Source organism: Phaenicophaeus curvirostris, chromosome 5, assembly GCF_032191515.1.
Source record: "Phaenicophaeus curvirostris isolate KB17595 chromosome 5, BPBGC_Pcur_1.0, whole genome shotgun sequence".
In the NCBI taxonomy this organism is placed as follows: domain Eukaryota; kingdom Metazoa; phylum Chordata; class Aves; order Cuculiformes; family Cuculidae; genus Phaenicophaeus; species Phaenicophaeus curvirostris.
The window spans coordinates 7,123,759-7,139,585 of NC_091396.1; the positions used below are offsets into that span (position 1 = coordinate 7,123,759).

The 15,827-nt window shown below is 42.3% G+C and overlaps 1 protein-coding gene across 5 annotated transcripts in view; it reads right to left on the reverse strand.

The window, feature by feature from the left end:
- Positions 1–9,175: 9,175 nt before the first annotated feature.
- The window catches only part of BDNF (brain derived neurotrophic factor), a 43,166-nt gene continuing 36,514 nt past the window's right edge, over positions 9,176–15,827 (reverse strand). For all 5 annotated transcript variants that reach the window (XM_069856990.1, XM_069856992.1, XM_069856994.1 and 2 more), the window contains exon 2: positions 9,176–11,178. In XM_069856990.1, the coding sequence (XP_069713091.1) occupies positions 10,417–11,178 (762 nt within the window). In that variant the 3' untranslated portion in view covers positions 9,176–10,416. The remainder of the gene's footprint in view (positions 11,179–15,827) is intronic.

Genomic DNA, 15,827 nt, shown 5'->3' on the forward strand with positions numbered 1-15,827 from the left:
CATACTGGTCTGCTTGCTGTGCCCTTGCGGTCTCAAAAGCTGAGCGTAAGGATGAATGCACTCCAAGAAACACGCCTACAAAGTCAGATGTGCAGCAGCCTGGGGTTTGCTGCGCTGCCGAGGATGCAGCGCTGAGGGGCAGCTGCTTCTCTGTGGGATTAGAGACAAAGTTCAAAATCCACAGTGGGATTGACATCTCCAGGCATGACATATAAACTCAGATGAGGCTTGGCAAGGTCCGTGGGACACCCACAGCAGCCCAACACGTGGGACTGCTTCCCCATCACCCGGTTGTGGGATGCCGGCACAGCTCTGCGTTCATATGGCTCACAGAGGCTTCCCATGCACGCTTTCTGGGCTCAGGATGGCTTGTCTGGGTTTAATGATATGAGATTTAAAAAAAGCCAGTATTAAAAATCTCTCTGCAGAAAGACAGATCTTCAGAAGCCACTGAGGGGAAAAGAGCCCTAAAGGCAAACCCTTAAATGCCTCCTTCCTGGGCCCCAACATTGCTTAGGGCAGACACAGCAAAACCCCCTTCTGGGTAACGACTGAAGTGTCTGGGTATAACCTATAGCACACGAATAGGAAGGAGGTGATGGCAGCCACAGCCCTGAACCAGAGCAGAGGGTCTGTGCTCTGTCTGGTGGGGGATAAAAAGTCCTGGGTGGAACAAGCTCATTTGCTTCAAAGCAAAAGGGGAATTCCTGGCCAGCCGCACAGCTGTGGGACATCTGCCTGCGCCCGGGCGCAGGGGCTCTGCGGCTAGCAACCTGCTAAAAAGAATAATCAGCAACATTCAGAGCAATAACAACAACAAAAAAGACAAAACTCAATGGGAAAGCAGAGCTGGGGAATTCGAGTGTGCCTGAGGCCATGTGTCAAGTCTGTGGCACCACTGAGACACAACGGGTTTCTGATCTTTGCTCAATTCCCTAGGCTATCTGTATCTCAAATACATGTATATAAATCTGAAACAGACCACTAGCCTGACTTTAATTTACCACAAAGCTGAACTCACACAATTTAGGAGCATAAAGACCAGAGTAGCAGGAAGAAGTTACACATGTGGTTGTTTTCAGGCCCCCAGGAGAAGGCTCTGCCTGCCGTGCCCTCAGAGCAGCCTCCCAGACCAGGAGAGGTTCCATTCACTCCTCATCCACAGTGGTCACTAGGGCTGAAGGCCATCCAGGCACACACCACAGTGGGGTCCCAGTCCTCCTGCCAACACTACCTGCCACAATGGCTTTTTTCACATTACACTGCATTTCTGAGAAAGCCCACACCAAATGAGACCACTGGTCTGGCCACGCTCATGCTCAGCCTCCAGTGGTGGCCAACAGCTGATGCCTAGGGTAGGGATAGAAATGGAGCAATTTTATAACACTTGCACCCCCCAAAAAACCCCTCCAATCTTCATCCTAAGGACATCTGAGCTAAAACTCATTCTGTGCAGAATGATTTCCGTTAGGTTTATTCTCTGTTGACTTATTGAGTTGCTCTTCAATCCTCCCACTAAATTCGGTAGACACTGTCCTTTTCAAAGGCAGAATTAGGCTCTGTGATTAAGGAGAAATTGTCCTATTTAAAGGAGAGAAAAAATGAGACCTCCAAGAAAGAAGATTTGCAGAGGCTTCTGGGCTTGCAGCTTTGTTCTGAAATGCTCCGACACATCACTGTGTAGGTGGTCATTGCAGTAGTCTGGCACCAAACTCTAAATTATACAGTAGTTAGCTGTGTGTAATACCTGACACATGCTTTATTAGAGATGTTGCACCAATTCTTAGAAACCGTAGATATCTATTGTGTTATGAAGCACATAATGAGTATTGTGGTTCTAAAGGGGAATTTATGATGCGACCATTGAGTATGTAATGGATTGCAGACTCCTAAAATCATCTCAGGCTACAGTAACGCTTTATCTCAGGATCTCCTCATACTAACTTCCTGCCTTGAAAGTTCAAGCAAGGCTTTAGATCGTCAGCCCATCCACTGTATTATTTTCTGTGACAGGCAGGGCTAATTAGCTGTGTAGCTATTGTTTGCACTACTTTATCCTCATTATTTCTCTGACTTGCCATGCAGGCAACAATTATAAAGCCGTAAGGACATGCAGAGTTATGCCTGGAATCTCTGGTTTAATTTAGAGGAGGCACAGACAAGAAGAGCACTGCTACTGCTAACCGCGGATGCCTACCTGACAGATTTATGAAGGGGTTCCACGCACTCATCTGCCTTTCTTCAGTGTCCCATGCTGCGCAAGCCAAATTTAACAGCTAGCAAATAGGGCCCTGCAGTCCCTGTGCTCACTAGGCTTCCCAGAATAAAATACCCAACTATTGAGGCCTCAATTCATATGGTTATATGAAGATTTTTAGCTTTTTTGGGAAGCTGAAGGCAATACATAATTTAAGGAAATATGCTCAGCTAAGTTTTCCCTCTAACAGCCTCTTCTGAGTGTTTGTCCTAGTTTCCCCTTGGAAAACAAAGCTGCTGTTTAGCACTTCAGGTGATGAATTTCCATTTCACTAGACAGCTCATTCACAACAAGACTTCTGAAAGCACAAGGGTGTCCTATTCCTCCTGAAATGCTACGCGGAGACTAGCAGTTATCAGAATTTAAACACGTGGTCACTTACACAGTGTCATGCTTTGCTGTGAGCTAACAAGAACTCTTATTACATATCTACTACATCCAGATTCAAACAGTGCGTAGCAAGGGAAGGAGAGCCCTACCTTCCCAAACAGAGGGTCCTCTCTGGTTTCCAAAGCCGCATCCCCATGGCCCCTCTCCTGACTTGACAGCTCTTTGGCAGAGAGCTGCACTGCTCAGAGGTACAAACCAGCAGCTATAAGCCAGACTGGATGAGCATGTCTGAACATATACCCCCTGAAATGGGGAGGCGAGTACTCCACACCAGCACAGCTGGCAGCAAGGAGAAGAGAGTTTAAAGGAAGAAAAGTGTAAGATAATAGGGCTGTTACGAACAGTTCAGCTGAAGCAGCGTAAGACTTTCTTGTGCATCCTTCAGAATTAAACAGCTAGACTACAGCATCTCTAAGATTACTACATCAATCAAATCCAAGGGAATAGTGGCCAAAAAAAAAAAAAAAATGTAACCAGACAGGAGGTGATTTGATGTTAGATGAAGAGAGCACAAGTCACCTTGTTGCTGCATCCCAGAACTAGCAGGCACCTTCTGTTAGCAGAGACACCTGCACCAGCACTGTGTGCATCTAACCATATCCTCTGGAGTGGTAGCTCTGACAGAGCAGAAAAGATATTAATTTACAAGGTGATGTAGTGATTTTATTTATTTATTTTTTAAATAAACATACTCCTGTTATTGCTGAGACAAGAGTTTCTCTCCAGGTGGGCTGTACCACGCAGGGATGTCAACGTTTGTGACTTTATTTGTCCCAAGAATAAAGCAGGCCAGAGGGACAAAAATGAAGCCAAATGAAAAGAGATGCTGCATGGTTTGAACAAGAAAAGTTGTGTGCGTGCTCTTTGTTCAAGTAAATTTACTTCTTTTAACTAAACAGGACTTTATTGTTGCTTATTCCTGCTCCGTAAGAGTTAACTTACAAAGGTAAGGACGTCTATTCTGCTGTAAAAATGAGGAGCAGCAACTAAGATGCAACTGCCCTGCATCACATCCATACCTCACTTTCAAAGCTCACTAGATTTTGTTCTTTTTGTGTTTCTCGAAGCTCTTTTGCTTACACCATTCCATTCAATTTTACAGCTGTACCAATCCGTGCACGTATTGCATGCAGTCAAGTAAGAACAGAACGTAGAGCAGGGAGTGAAATTGCCTCACTGGGCTGTTTCCTGGATGTAAATGATGAAGTTGGCAGCACTAACTATTTTTGTAACAGAAACATGGCCATACTTTATATTATCTTTAAATAACAGATTTCTAAGATTGGAATCCAAATATAGTGAAACTTCAACGAAGGTCCATGCTGGGGTTAGAGCAAAAATGAGTCTCCTAGCAGAGTGATCTTTAGTTAAAGGGCAGAAAAGATATTATTGGAAACCTTATTAGGATAATTCAAAATCCTCAATTTAGATACCAGTCGAAGGAATATTTAGTGCAGTAAGTACCCATACTCCTTACTTAAAGTCCGAGTAGCTTAAAGGGCGATACAACCAACATAACACAGTAGGAGAAGATAGCTTGGTTTACGTACATGAACTGCAGCTTTAACTTGGAAATTCCTGTACTTTATATACTTAAGCTAGACCAGATTGTTTGCTCGGGGTCTTTTTTTAATAAAGGGGAGGAGGGGATGGTATAAGGAAAGGATTATTTCAGCAAAGGGAAACGTTTTCAGGGGCCAGATGGATGAGATACCATTCTGAAAGTGCAAAACTGCACTCCTCAAAGGGCGCTTCCCTCCTAGTAATCCATCCCTTTGCATATCACCTGAGAGATTACTCCTGTTAAACAAATCAAGTGCTTTCGGAGTTCCTGCTCTGGCATTCTTTACTGTGACATGAAGGGAGTTTATTCAGGTTCAGATTAAGATAAAGAAGAGCATTATTTCACCTTGTGCCAAAAGATAAGAGCAACACCTATAAAGAGAACTTGGGATTCTGCTCACCAGTATCAGTACATACACACAGCTTTCTTCTCCAAAGACTTTAGCCTTCTGAGCTCATTTTATTTTAGCCATGTGCCTGCCCTTATCTGGAGAGCCTCTAAGCCCAATCACAGCTTTCTGCAGTTGGGCAGTGGTGCCAGTCCCAGGGTGGCCCACAGGACAGCCAACTACAGCATCCTTTGCCCCGCTGGGCACTGAAGGCAGCTTGCTGCCTCTTATCACTGCCACAGGGTTGCTTTACGCAGCTGGTAAAGGCAGAAAGGAGGGTTTTAGATAAGAAGTCTTGCAGCGCTGTGCCAAATCCTCCTCCTCCTCTGCATGAGCAACCTGGCAACGTTTGCACTGATGAGATCAGCAGCATCTGCTGCAAACTGAGGTGGTTGAGGGCTTCCAGCAGCAGGGAAACCCTCACTGCATGAGTAGCTCTCCTGGGCACTGGGAATCAGCAGGAATTGCCACCCCTTGGTTCCCTCCGCAAGTGACTCCCACAGAGCAGGGACCTGCAGCAGCAGGTGGGGTGGCTGCAATCCTATATAGAGCTAACAACACAGCACCAGCCTGATCAACACAGACAAGCCAGCAGTACTAGTAGGTATTTGACATCTAAATTAATACACATTCATAGTAGTGACTTCAGAATGCATCCCAAGAGGACTGAGCAGGTTGCAGACAGGTTTTAGAGACTCAGCCTTGCACAGTAATGCAAAAAGCGGCAGCTACGTGTTATTTCCCTCAACAGAGTGTTGATGCAGCAAATACCAGCTTACCTTACAGTGCTTTCTGTCACCATCTACCAGGATGAAATTTAAAAGACTTCAGTTCCAGAAGAATCTCAAATTCCACAGGTGAATCCAAATCTTGCTTGGAAAGGTTAGACCCACTCATACTATCTCTAGGCCTTCTTCTCCCACAGGCATCAAAAAAAGGATCAGTTTAACTCCATTGATTTATAATACCACCACAGCCTTTGTCTAACCCGGAATGGTAGCAAGTGGTTAAAAAGGTTAGGAAAAAAAAAATCACACCCTAAAAAAAAAAATAAATAATTAAGAAAAGTCTTCTCTTCCAAGGCACCTCCCTGCAGAACCTTCCTGACTTCAAAATTGCCTCCTAAGGTGAGGTCTTGGTGATCTTTATATATTTACTCCACACAAGTGTATCTATTCATTTTAATTGTCCAACCAGAAGGTGTCTTCTCAATGAGATCTTAATTAGGAGAAGTAGCCTGTGGAAGCAGTGTATTGGATCCACCTGGGACAAATTGAAATAAATGTCCTCCCCCTCTCATTGCACTTTAGTGTAGCCTTGATATTCTCTTCAGGAATCTTTTTTTTACTGTTTGGTTGTGTTTTCTGGCCGAGTAATTTAAAAGTCTAGCTATACGCTTTTATTTCTGCTCCAAGTGCTAAAAGCTATGGAAATATCTTTTTCCCCTACAGAGCTAGCTAGAGCGTATGGATGGATGGATGGTTAGGTCCCGTAGCTTCCTCTGTAGTTCAAATATGCATTTTGAGGTTGCCCATTTCATTCCCTAGATACTTACGCCATTTATTTAACAGCAAAATAAGCTACACCAACCCCATCCATCTCTGTCCTACCTAAGGGAGGTGGCAGGGTCCGAGCAGAACCAGTTCCCACAGCCAGGAGCAGGCACAGGCACATAGCACAGCAATAACACAGCCCCTTTCTTCCATAAACCAAGTCTGAGTATCTGTTAGTGCTTCCATTAGCTTGTTTTAAGACAACAATAAAGCAAGCAATGTGCATGCATGTGTGTGTAATATAAATGATAATCTGCAGAAGCACCATTTCCTTGGTTCTTGTGGAGACTTTGCTGGCACTGGGCTCTTGGGAAACCCACAGCAATGGAATTTTTTTTAAGAGTCTGAGCTGCTTTTTCCCCCCCTCCTTAAGTTATATGATTTTTTTCTATTTATCATGAAGATTTATTGATTTTTCTAGGGCTATGGTATAATTAAGTATACAAAGGCTTGGCAGTTGTAGTAGAGAATATTGTTTTAGAAATGCTAACAATGTGTTAAATCCAAGGAATTCCACTCCTGGTACTCTGTGGGGTCATGAATAAGTTCAGCACAGGGGATATAAATATACATGACACCATTTAAAAACCAGGTACATGACTGGACTATAGCTATTGAGTTTATGCCTCACTTATCACTTAGTTTCTACAGTTAGTAACCCCTCCCCCTCACTTCCATTATGCTCATTATTTTACGGCTAAATAAAATCATATATATGTGTCATTTATGGGTTTTTGGTCTCATGGAGATTTATGTGCTAGGATTAAATGGAAATACATTATTCTGTGAGTATCACCAACTTCTACGGAAAGTAAATTCTTGCCGCCCTTCCCCTCCCAATGCTAACTGTCCAGCTATGAAACAGGGGGCTATCTGCCCTCCGAGTGAGATTTTATTGCTAAAATAAAGTAAAAATTGTTTTAAAACAAAGAACACACATCTTTATAGTAAAACTCAAGTTTGTTTTACAATTAGAGAAAAGAGTCACATGGTCCCCCAAAAAACCCCAAGTTTTTTATATATATTTTTTGAAAATATATTTAAAAACATAAAAAACTCTATAGTTAAACATATATTATGTTAATCAGTACACTTAAATATAGCTTAATTATATTTACAATATGACGCAGTTGCTTTTAAGTTTTAATGCCAATTTCAGTTTTTCCCAAAAACCATAAAATTATATAAATATACAATAAATATTTATGTTACACAAGGTGAATAATAGAGAACAAGGCCACAGACATTAACTTACAGTTGCAAGAGTCTTTACTTTAACACAGCACTAGGCCTGCTGACATGCATGATATACCTTTGTCACAAACAGACCACAGCAAGAGTTTAATTAAGTGACATGAAAGAAAACCACCCCCCAGTCTCTGTTTTAACTAAAACTGCCAAGCCTGTGATCATGGATGTATTAGGTCAGGCAAGTGAGAGCCATGGGACTGCAGTTTAATTGCCATTTTGCATTTTATCAGCTGGCATACTACAGGGAACATCGCTTTAGGTGTAGCTACAGGATACAGTTCTTCTGTAGGTTCTCAGCCCCATCCCTTATCCTCCAGCTACATGGGCTGCCCCTTCCCCCTCTGAACCTACCCTCCCACTGCTTTAATTCTGCCAGACCAGCACCATCCTTGCCTATGCCACATGAGGGCTTCTGGCTTAAGGATACTGTCATAATAAACTCTGGGAAATGAGGAACTTTATTTCTAGCATGATTTATGCATTAACACTACTCTTTCGGAAATCCAATTTATTCGAACTGGGAATTATTTTATTCCTGTATCTGAATTAGATTACTGTCATGTCCTGGCTCTCATTTCTTCTTCCAGTCTAGATGAGTGATCTCTCTTGTTATTCACTCATTAGCATCATCCTTTCCCCTTCACTAGCAAGCAACCCTGGTTTTGAGGGGAGCCACCATTACACCATTTCTCCTGAAGCTTAGAAATCTTGCTGAGAATAGCTCCTTAGCTGCTTTTGAATTCAAAGAATTATAATAGACATACAGGTACTGGCCACAGTGGAGTGAAATTCTCCATTATACTACCTTTTAATTTCCATGAGGAATACTTCAGCTGAAGATCTGAGACATTTCAGTAAGTTGTTTTTTTTCATTTCTGATTTCTATGTGGGAGACTGAATATCTACAATTGATTAGGACAGCTGAAGGCTGAAGTTTAGGTGGGTCACAAAACCTTCTCATTCACAGTCCACTGAGCATGTGGCCAATGCAAAAGGTTTTCATTTTACAGCTGGGATGGTTCTCCTTTGACCATCAGTTATCCTAGGGAAGGGAAAGCCCTTCTACCCTGCGTGGAAGAATTCACTGATTTTGAAGGCGCCTCTGTTAACTTCTACTATAAGAGTCTACTAGCACTGACAAACTCAGTGTGAAATATAGCCTTCAAGGAGAATTATTGTGGGGGAATCCTGTTCCAAATAAGCTTTGCACAGTCCAGGCTTTTAACTAATTTCAACAGCAAGGCAGACTAATGCAGGTTCTGTAGCATTCAGAAGTAGTTATGTTGTGCAGTATTTCCCTCTTCAGTCAGCTACTTTTCTTCATCTACAGGAATTACAAATATAGCATCTGCCTTCAGTGAGCTCACTAATGAGCTATTTCTGCCTCTCTGCCCACTGTAGTCAGTGCAAGCGCTATGCACAGCTCTTCAGCTTACAACCTGCCTTTTTGGAAATACTTCTGCCAAGACAGAGGAGTAGTGCAGAGCTAAATCCATCTATTAGAACCTGAGCAACATTAAGCCAAATCCTCCAGCACTTGCTCTTCACTTACTTCGAGAGTATTTTTTATGCTGACATTTGTTTCGTAAATAAGGCTGATAGCAGAGGTAGAGCCACACGAACATAAACGTTAATGGCTTTCAGCTAGAGGCAGGACCTCTTTCTGCCTCATTCACCAGCTATTTCCCGGGGCTCCTTCAGGCAGGGATGCCACTGCAGCTCACACATCATGGTTTGCAGGCCCACAGCTACTGGACATGCTCTGAGGGGCAGGGAGGCTGTCCCACCTGCATCAGTGGACAAGGCAACTCTCACAGGATACACAGGACATTCAGAGTTGATTGGGACTTGGACAGCCTCAGTCAACCCAAACCACCAATTCGTCCCTGAACCGGCCGAGCTATTCAGTCCCATGACTAACCTGATTTCAGATCCACTACCAACTTTCTAGACTCTTTTCTAGTAACATTCTCGTTGTGCCTCACCGAGACGTTTGATCCAAGCACAGTCTCTTTTATTACATGAAAATCATTGCTCTCACTCTATAGAATATTTTCTATATTAAAAACTCCATTTGCATGGTAAGCGAAACACTTTAAATAGCACAACCAACATCCTTCCAAAGGGAGAGGAGGGGAACCCAAACACAAACAAACATGGTATAAGCAAATGCAGGTCTCAAAAGACAGCAAACAAAAGTTAAAAAAAAAAATTGAAAAAAGAAAATAACCCAAAAAAGCATGTTGCCATACAGTTAAATAAGTGCTGTCTTTAAGCCTGAAGTTCAACAATGTGAAGTGGAACATCACCATTCTTTTTCAGTTGCCTCTTTTTTTTATTATTTTTTTTGTCAGTAGTTGGATTGCTATTGCAAACACCTTCACAACATACAAAAAACAAATTTGTTTTTAATCCAGAATAAGGTAATGATTTTTTTTCTTTTTCAATCTGATGGGAGTTCAAAAGTAAGAGAAACAGTAAAACTATGACAACAGCACCTTGACATCGTTTTAATTCCAACGCTATCAGAAGTTAAAAGCAGTAAACAGATATAATACTAACAGGAATAAAGATACCTACCGTCTAAAATGTAAACGGAATGTTTTGGTTCAATTTATTTTTCTGAAAGAGGACAGTTTATCATCAATTCACAATTGAAGCAGCATGCAATCTTATTCTTTTTTTTTTTAAACTTTTTATATTTTCAATTCTTGGCAACGGCGACAAACCACAATGTTATCGAGGAATGTAATGCAGATTTTTTTTCTTTGCTTGTTTTTCTTTTTTTTGTTGTTTTCCCTTTTTTTTTTTTTTTTAAACTTGTGCGCAAATGACTTTTGTTCCCCTTCAGGTCATGGATATGTTCAATAAATAGATTGTGGAACCACGGTACTGTATAAACTTGTTATACATGCAGTCCATAAAATTAATTTTTTACTGAATAATTTACCCTGTTATGTATATATACAAATAGATAATTTTGTCTCAATATAATCTATACAACACAAATCCACTATCTTCCCCTTTTAATGGTTAATGTACATACACAGGAAGTGTCTATCCTTATAAAGCGCCAGCCAACTCTCTTTTTATTATCCATGGTGAGAGCTCTCACGTAAGACTGGGTAGTTCGGCACTGGGAGTTCCAGTGCCTCTTGTCTATGCCCCTGCAGCCCTCCTTTGTGTACCCCTTGGGGTTGCATTTGGTCTCATAGAAGTATTGCTTCAGTTGGCCTTTGGGTACTGGGACTTTTTCCAGGACTGTGACAGTCGCCCCGGACATGTCCACTGCAGTCTTTTTCTCTGCCGCCGTCACCCACTCGCTTGTGCTGTCACATACGCTCAGTTCCCCGCGGCGAGCTGGGTCAGAGTGGCGCCGGACCCTCATGGACATGTTTGCAGCATCCAAGTAGTTTTTGTACTCCTCCAGCAGAAAGAGCAGTGGGGGTTCCAAAGGCACTTGACTGCTTAACATGACTCGGGATGTATACAAGTCTGCATCCTTGTTTTCCTCACTGGGCTGGATGTCCTGGTCCTCATCTAGAAGCTCCTCTATGACATGCTCAAAAGTGTCCGCCAGCGATGTCAGTCCTCTTGAACCAGCATTGGGCCCGTTTAGGCTCTCCAGAGTCCCATGGGTCCGAAGACCTGGGTAAGCCAAGCTGCCTTGTCCTCTTACACTAGCTTCTTTCATCGGGGCAGCTTTCATGCAACTGAAGTATGAGATAACCATAGTAAGGAAAAGGATGGTCATCACTCTTCTCACTTGGTGGAACTGTTAAGGACAAGAACAAGAATAAGATTAAATTTAAAGGGATGGAGTAATAAAAATTCACCTGAGTTGTCATGAGACATTATGCATTTTCTGCAGAGACATGCTGCATGCAGCCGCAACTCATTACCAGTGATAAACCATACTCTTGTACAAGGGTGTTCTTTGATTTAGAGTCTCAGATAAAGCACAAGCTGAAGCTTAGGCAACATTGATACCAGCAAGTCAGAGTTCTGATGTGCTAAAGTCTTTTTGTAGTAAGCATTAGATTAGATTAGATACTACGTGAACTCCTTATTTATTGACTGACTACACCTATTTCAAGTAACAGCAGAAGCAGAACTGCTATTTAGCAATGTAACATTTCAGCCATAAAAGGCAGCTCTGCAACTGTGAAAGGCAAGACTTCCATTTCAAGTGCAAATACAAATACTTGCTTTTTAAGATCTCTCTATGCTGAAGATATTTCATTGTTCTATCCACAAAAATATGTCTTGCACCAGGATAAATTGTGTTTGCATTTTGAAAACAACCTTCAGAACACAGGAAGAGGCCATACAATTCTGAGGTCTCCGCAGGTCAATTCCTCATCTAAAAGCAGAAGGTATGTACGCATAAATATAGAACAAGAAAATGGTCCAGGACAGAATGCTTGCTGCCATACTAAATCTGAGCTGGACAGATCACTCGTGTCATGTGAACGCCATGGAAGGGACCTGCTGGATTACAGAGCTGATAAGAACTATACTGAAGTGCCAGTAGCGGAACCACTGCACGGTACTTTCCCAGAGCCCTACACTGTCTGTTCTCAAGCAGGCAGAACATCTATTTAAATCCAGTTAAAGCCTGGAGCCAAACATGAAAACCAGAAGCACAACCAGCCCTACTACCATACAGAGCGGTTTGCCTGTTTCTCTCACTCTGCCTCAAGGTCTGGCACATGTTTTGGATATTTTTGAGGGTTATATGCATGCTTGGCTCTGTCCTTGTTGAGCATGGAGGGGTAGCACCAGAAAAGAGTGCTGGTAAGAAAACTCTTCACCAGCCTTGGAATCCGCATGACTCACTCCTACCAGCAGTCCCAACAGCCTGGCCTTGTTTGAATGCTCCTTCCTAAGTGTTTTGCTCAGTCTCTGTAGATTGTACATTCCTTGGGGTAGAAATTGTTTCCTCCTCAAGTGCAGAGTACACACTTTATGTACTATTACAATAATAACCCCCCAAAATCCTGCAGTGACAGAGTGCTATACTTTCTGTCTGATCACATGTGCTACTACAACATCCATCGCATCCAGTTGTTATTTCTCCTCCTCCTTCTGATCCCTGCCCTTACTAGTTCTGCTTGCTAGAAAGCAATGGCATTGTTCACATTTTTGAAGAAGCAGATAATGCTTGTTTCAGAGCTTTTGAAGTTCATTCGGAAGTACCTCATACTTGGCAGTGCTCATTGGAGTAAATGCTATTTCTGTTTGCCAACAGGGTGCTATGCAAAAAGCCTTACTTCATCTCCTCCAAATATGCTGTGGGAAACTAGTACTCTTAAGACTCGAACATGGAAAGACAATCTATCATAAAACATACAAAGAAAATGAAATATGTTCGAGAAAGGCAGTGCCCAAAATGTAGGTCTCAAAGTTTACTTAATGAAGGGGGAGGGTGGGAAGTGTTTGGGTTTGTGTCCATGCCCTCCTCACCCCCAGACCGCCACTAAACAAGGTTTTGGCTAAGAATCCTCTCTACTCCAGCATAACTCTTCCTTCATCCCTCCATCTCTCTTCCTGTTTAAAAGTGTTATTGTGGCATAGATTTATTAGGATTAAACAAACCTGACATCTGTGACTCACAGGAACATAGTGTTTCCTCTAACCATGCAGAACATTAATATTTTGCAGATTTTTTTCATTCTAAGATTTTTAAAACATTTCTACAGAGAGTAATATCAGATTTCTTCTTCAAAGGGGAGGAAGAGAGATGCTACAGAGATGATGTACAACACAAGGAAGGTTATCAGTCTTCCTTTATCAAACAAGGAGAGACAAGACAAGGGGGAGAAGGGGTGGTTCAGCTGGCATACAAACACAGAACTAGTGGAACAGGCAACAAAAATAATAATATTCATACACTCCCTCTTCTGAGAAGTGTTTTATAAAAAACTTAAAAGGAAAAAAAACCCCGAACACCCACATCATACTTTGTGACCACCAGAGCAGTGAACAGAACACAGAACTTCTGGCTCCTAATCAAGTTCCCGTTATTTTTGTTAGAGTAGTGCCCAGAGGTCCCAGCCAACATCTCGACTCTGGAGGTTAGACTCTGTCTGAGCACATAGTCCCACAAAATGACTTCCCACGTAAAAGAGAGAAGACACAACACAAGAGACACCACACAGAGAGAAGCTCGCACCCATCAGCTAAGAGCACCAGCTGGAGGCTGAACATTTGTTTTCAAGTTAGGTAGGTGAACAAACAATAGAAGGACTCCTGGACCAGGCCACGTCCTTCACTAGCGTCACTGGGCTGTTTACTTCTCATGGCTGCAATAAACACGGAGGGATGTGAAAGAAATAGAACAGTGGCTGCACAACTTCTTTTGCACAGACATTTGACTTCCATAAGCTCTCAGCATCCTCTGCCAATGGCCAGTTTGTCACCAGATCTAACAGCACTTTATATCTCATGTTAAATTAATCCTTCATAATCAATTTTGTCTTCCACTTAGGAAGGAAACTGCCGTCAAGCTTGATCAATTTACATTGTATCCGGTAACATACAACCGCTGCTATTATCTGGGGTAGCAAGAAAGAGTGTACAACCAGGCTCTGAAAACCAACAACTTTAGGACAGTTATTATCCATATAACAGTGATTATACACAAGAAAATGTGTCCCTGTAAAAGCCACTGATCTTACTCCCATTTACAACAGCAGAAGGGTATGTCGAACCAAGCTTTAGCAGCACAAACACAAGGAATATTGCTAGCGAGCAAATAAGGTCAAACATCTACTTCTTTGTACATAAGTCCTGGACTAAGTCAGACTGTGCAAGCAGGATATGAAAAGATTCTTCTCTCTATCTTGACAGTGACTTGAAGAATATACGCAATCCTTGTTTTTAGCAGCAAAATGATATCAAGTGATTTAATATGAGGAAGCAATATTTTAACACCTAGAAATCTCCTCATTTCAGAGGCCATAACAATTTCTAGTAGCAGCTGCTCAAAATCTACTAGTGTAGTACGCTATAGCAGAATAAGATTTAAATCTCATTCCACGTGTAGAAACACAACCATTCAGCTACTGTTGAACTGACTCATGGATACACGGTTCATCTCTTGCTTAGTGAGGCAGGACTAACATCTCAATGCAACACCAAGAAAGGTCATTGGAAACACTTTGAATGGCAGCTTCCAGTCCTTCTCCTCTGCTCCCCAACTAGGAAACCTTCATCATATTACAGAGATTAAAGATACTGCCTGTCCTTTAACAATAAGTGCCTTGCAAACTCCAAACACTAACAGATTGGTTTACACCCTTCTAATTACAAAGCAGTTATCATGACATACTGCGTGGAAATGGAAGTGGGGTGGGAATGTAGGAGAAAGCTGTCTTCTCTTGTTTTCCCAAAAAGCTACTACTACTGAGCTAGGTATCTCTTTCCCTGCTAGGCTCATTCACCACTGCAGAGGTGCCCCACTCCTTCTGTGTACACCCGTGCCTGATGCAACCCTGGTAGACTGAGCAACAATTTCCAACAGAGACTCATTAGTGCTGAGTATTTCTTAACTGAAGCCACTTGGCTCTGCATGTTCTGAGGGCACTCGTACAACCAAATGCCAGACAACACAGAGTAGCCAGGGCCACTTTTAGACAGACATACAGCTAGAAAAATGCAAATAAAACCACTAATGATACAGCCTCAATCTGTGGTCCTATCATGCATCCATCCTCTCCCTTCTCAGCTGTAGGAGGTCCAGGCCTCTACTCCCCACCTTCTAGGGACAACAACTAAAGGCTGCAGCTTTCTTGCACTCATCCTGTTCAGCTAAGTTGCTGGGTATAAAAGTTCAGAGACTTCTCTAGGAGAGGGACTCCTGGTTCAATTGCTGTCCCATAGATTGTTGTATACACCTACTAACTCATAGAAAATGGGTACATGCTATAATAGATGTATGCAAGCCTTCTTGAGACCTAGCCTTACGCTACTCCCTCAGGCCACTTAAGATGTCTGTCAGAAAACCCATCTGAGACAGTTTCCTGAACGACATTCACTCTCACGGCTGCAAGAGCATCCTTCCTTCTCTCACACACCATAGCAGAGCTGAAGCAATGAAAACGGGTCACCCACCATGGACCAGATCTCAGGAAGACGTGACCTAGTTTGTACTTCAATAAAGTCCATACAATTACAGCTAGAATAAGGGCACATAATTGTGCCAGTTGTCTCCACTAATGGGAAGAAGGCTCGTTAAATGAAGGTCATGTCAATTATCTACAGCTAGTTTACATACAGAGTCAATTACCTAGCTGTAGTATTTATTTCAGTATTTGTATTTAACGAGGATTCACCAGTTAATTGTTTTATTTCATTATTTTTAAGTTCTTTTAAGCAGAAATCTAGCAGCTTAACAGGTTGTATTTCCAGCAGAGAGACCTG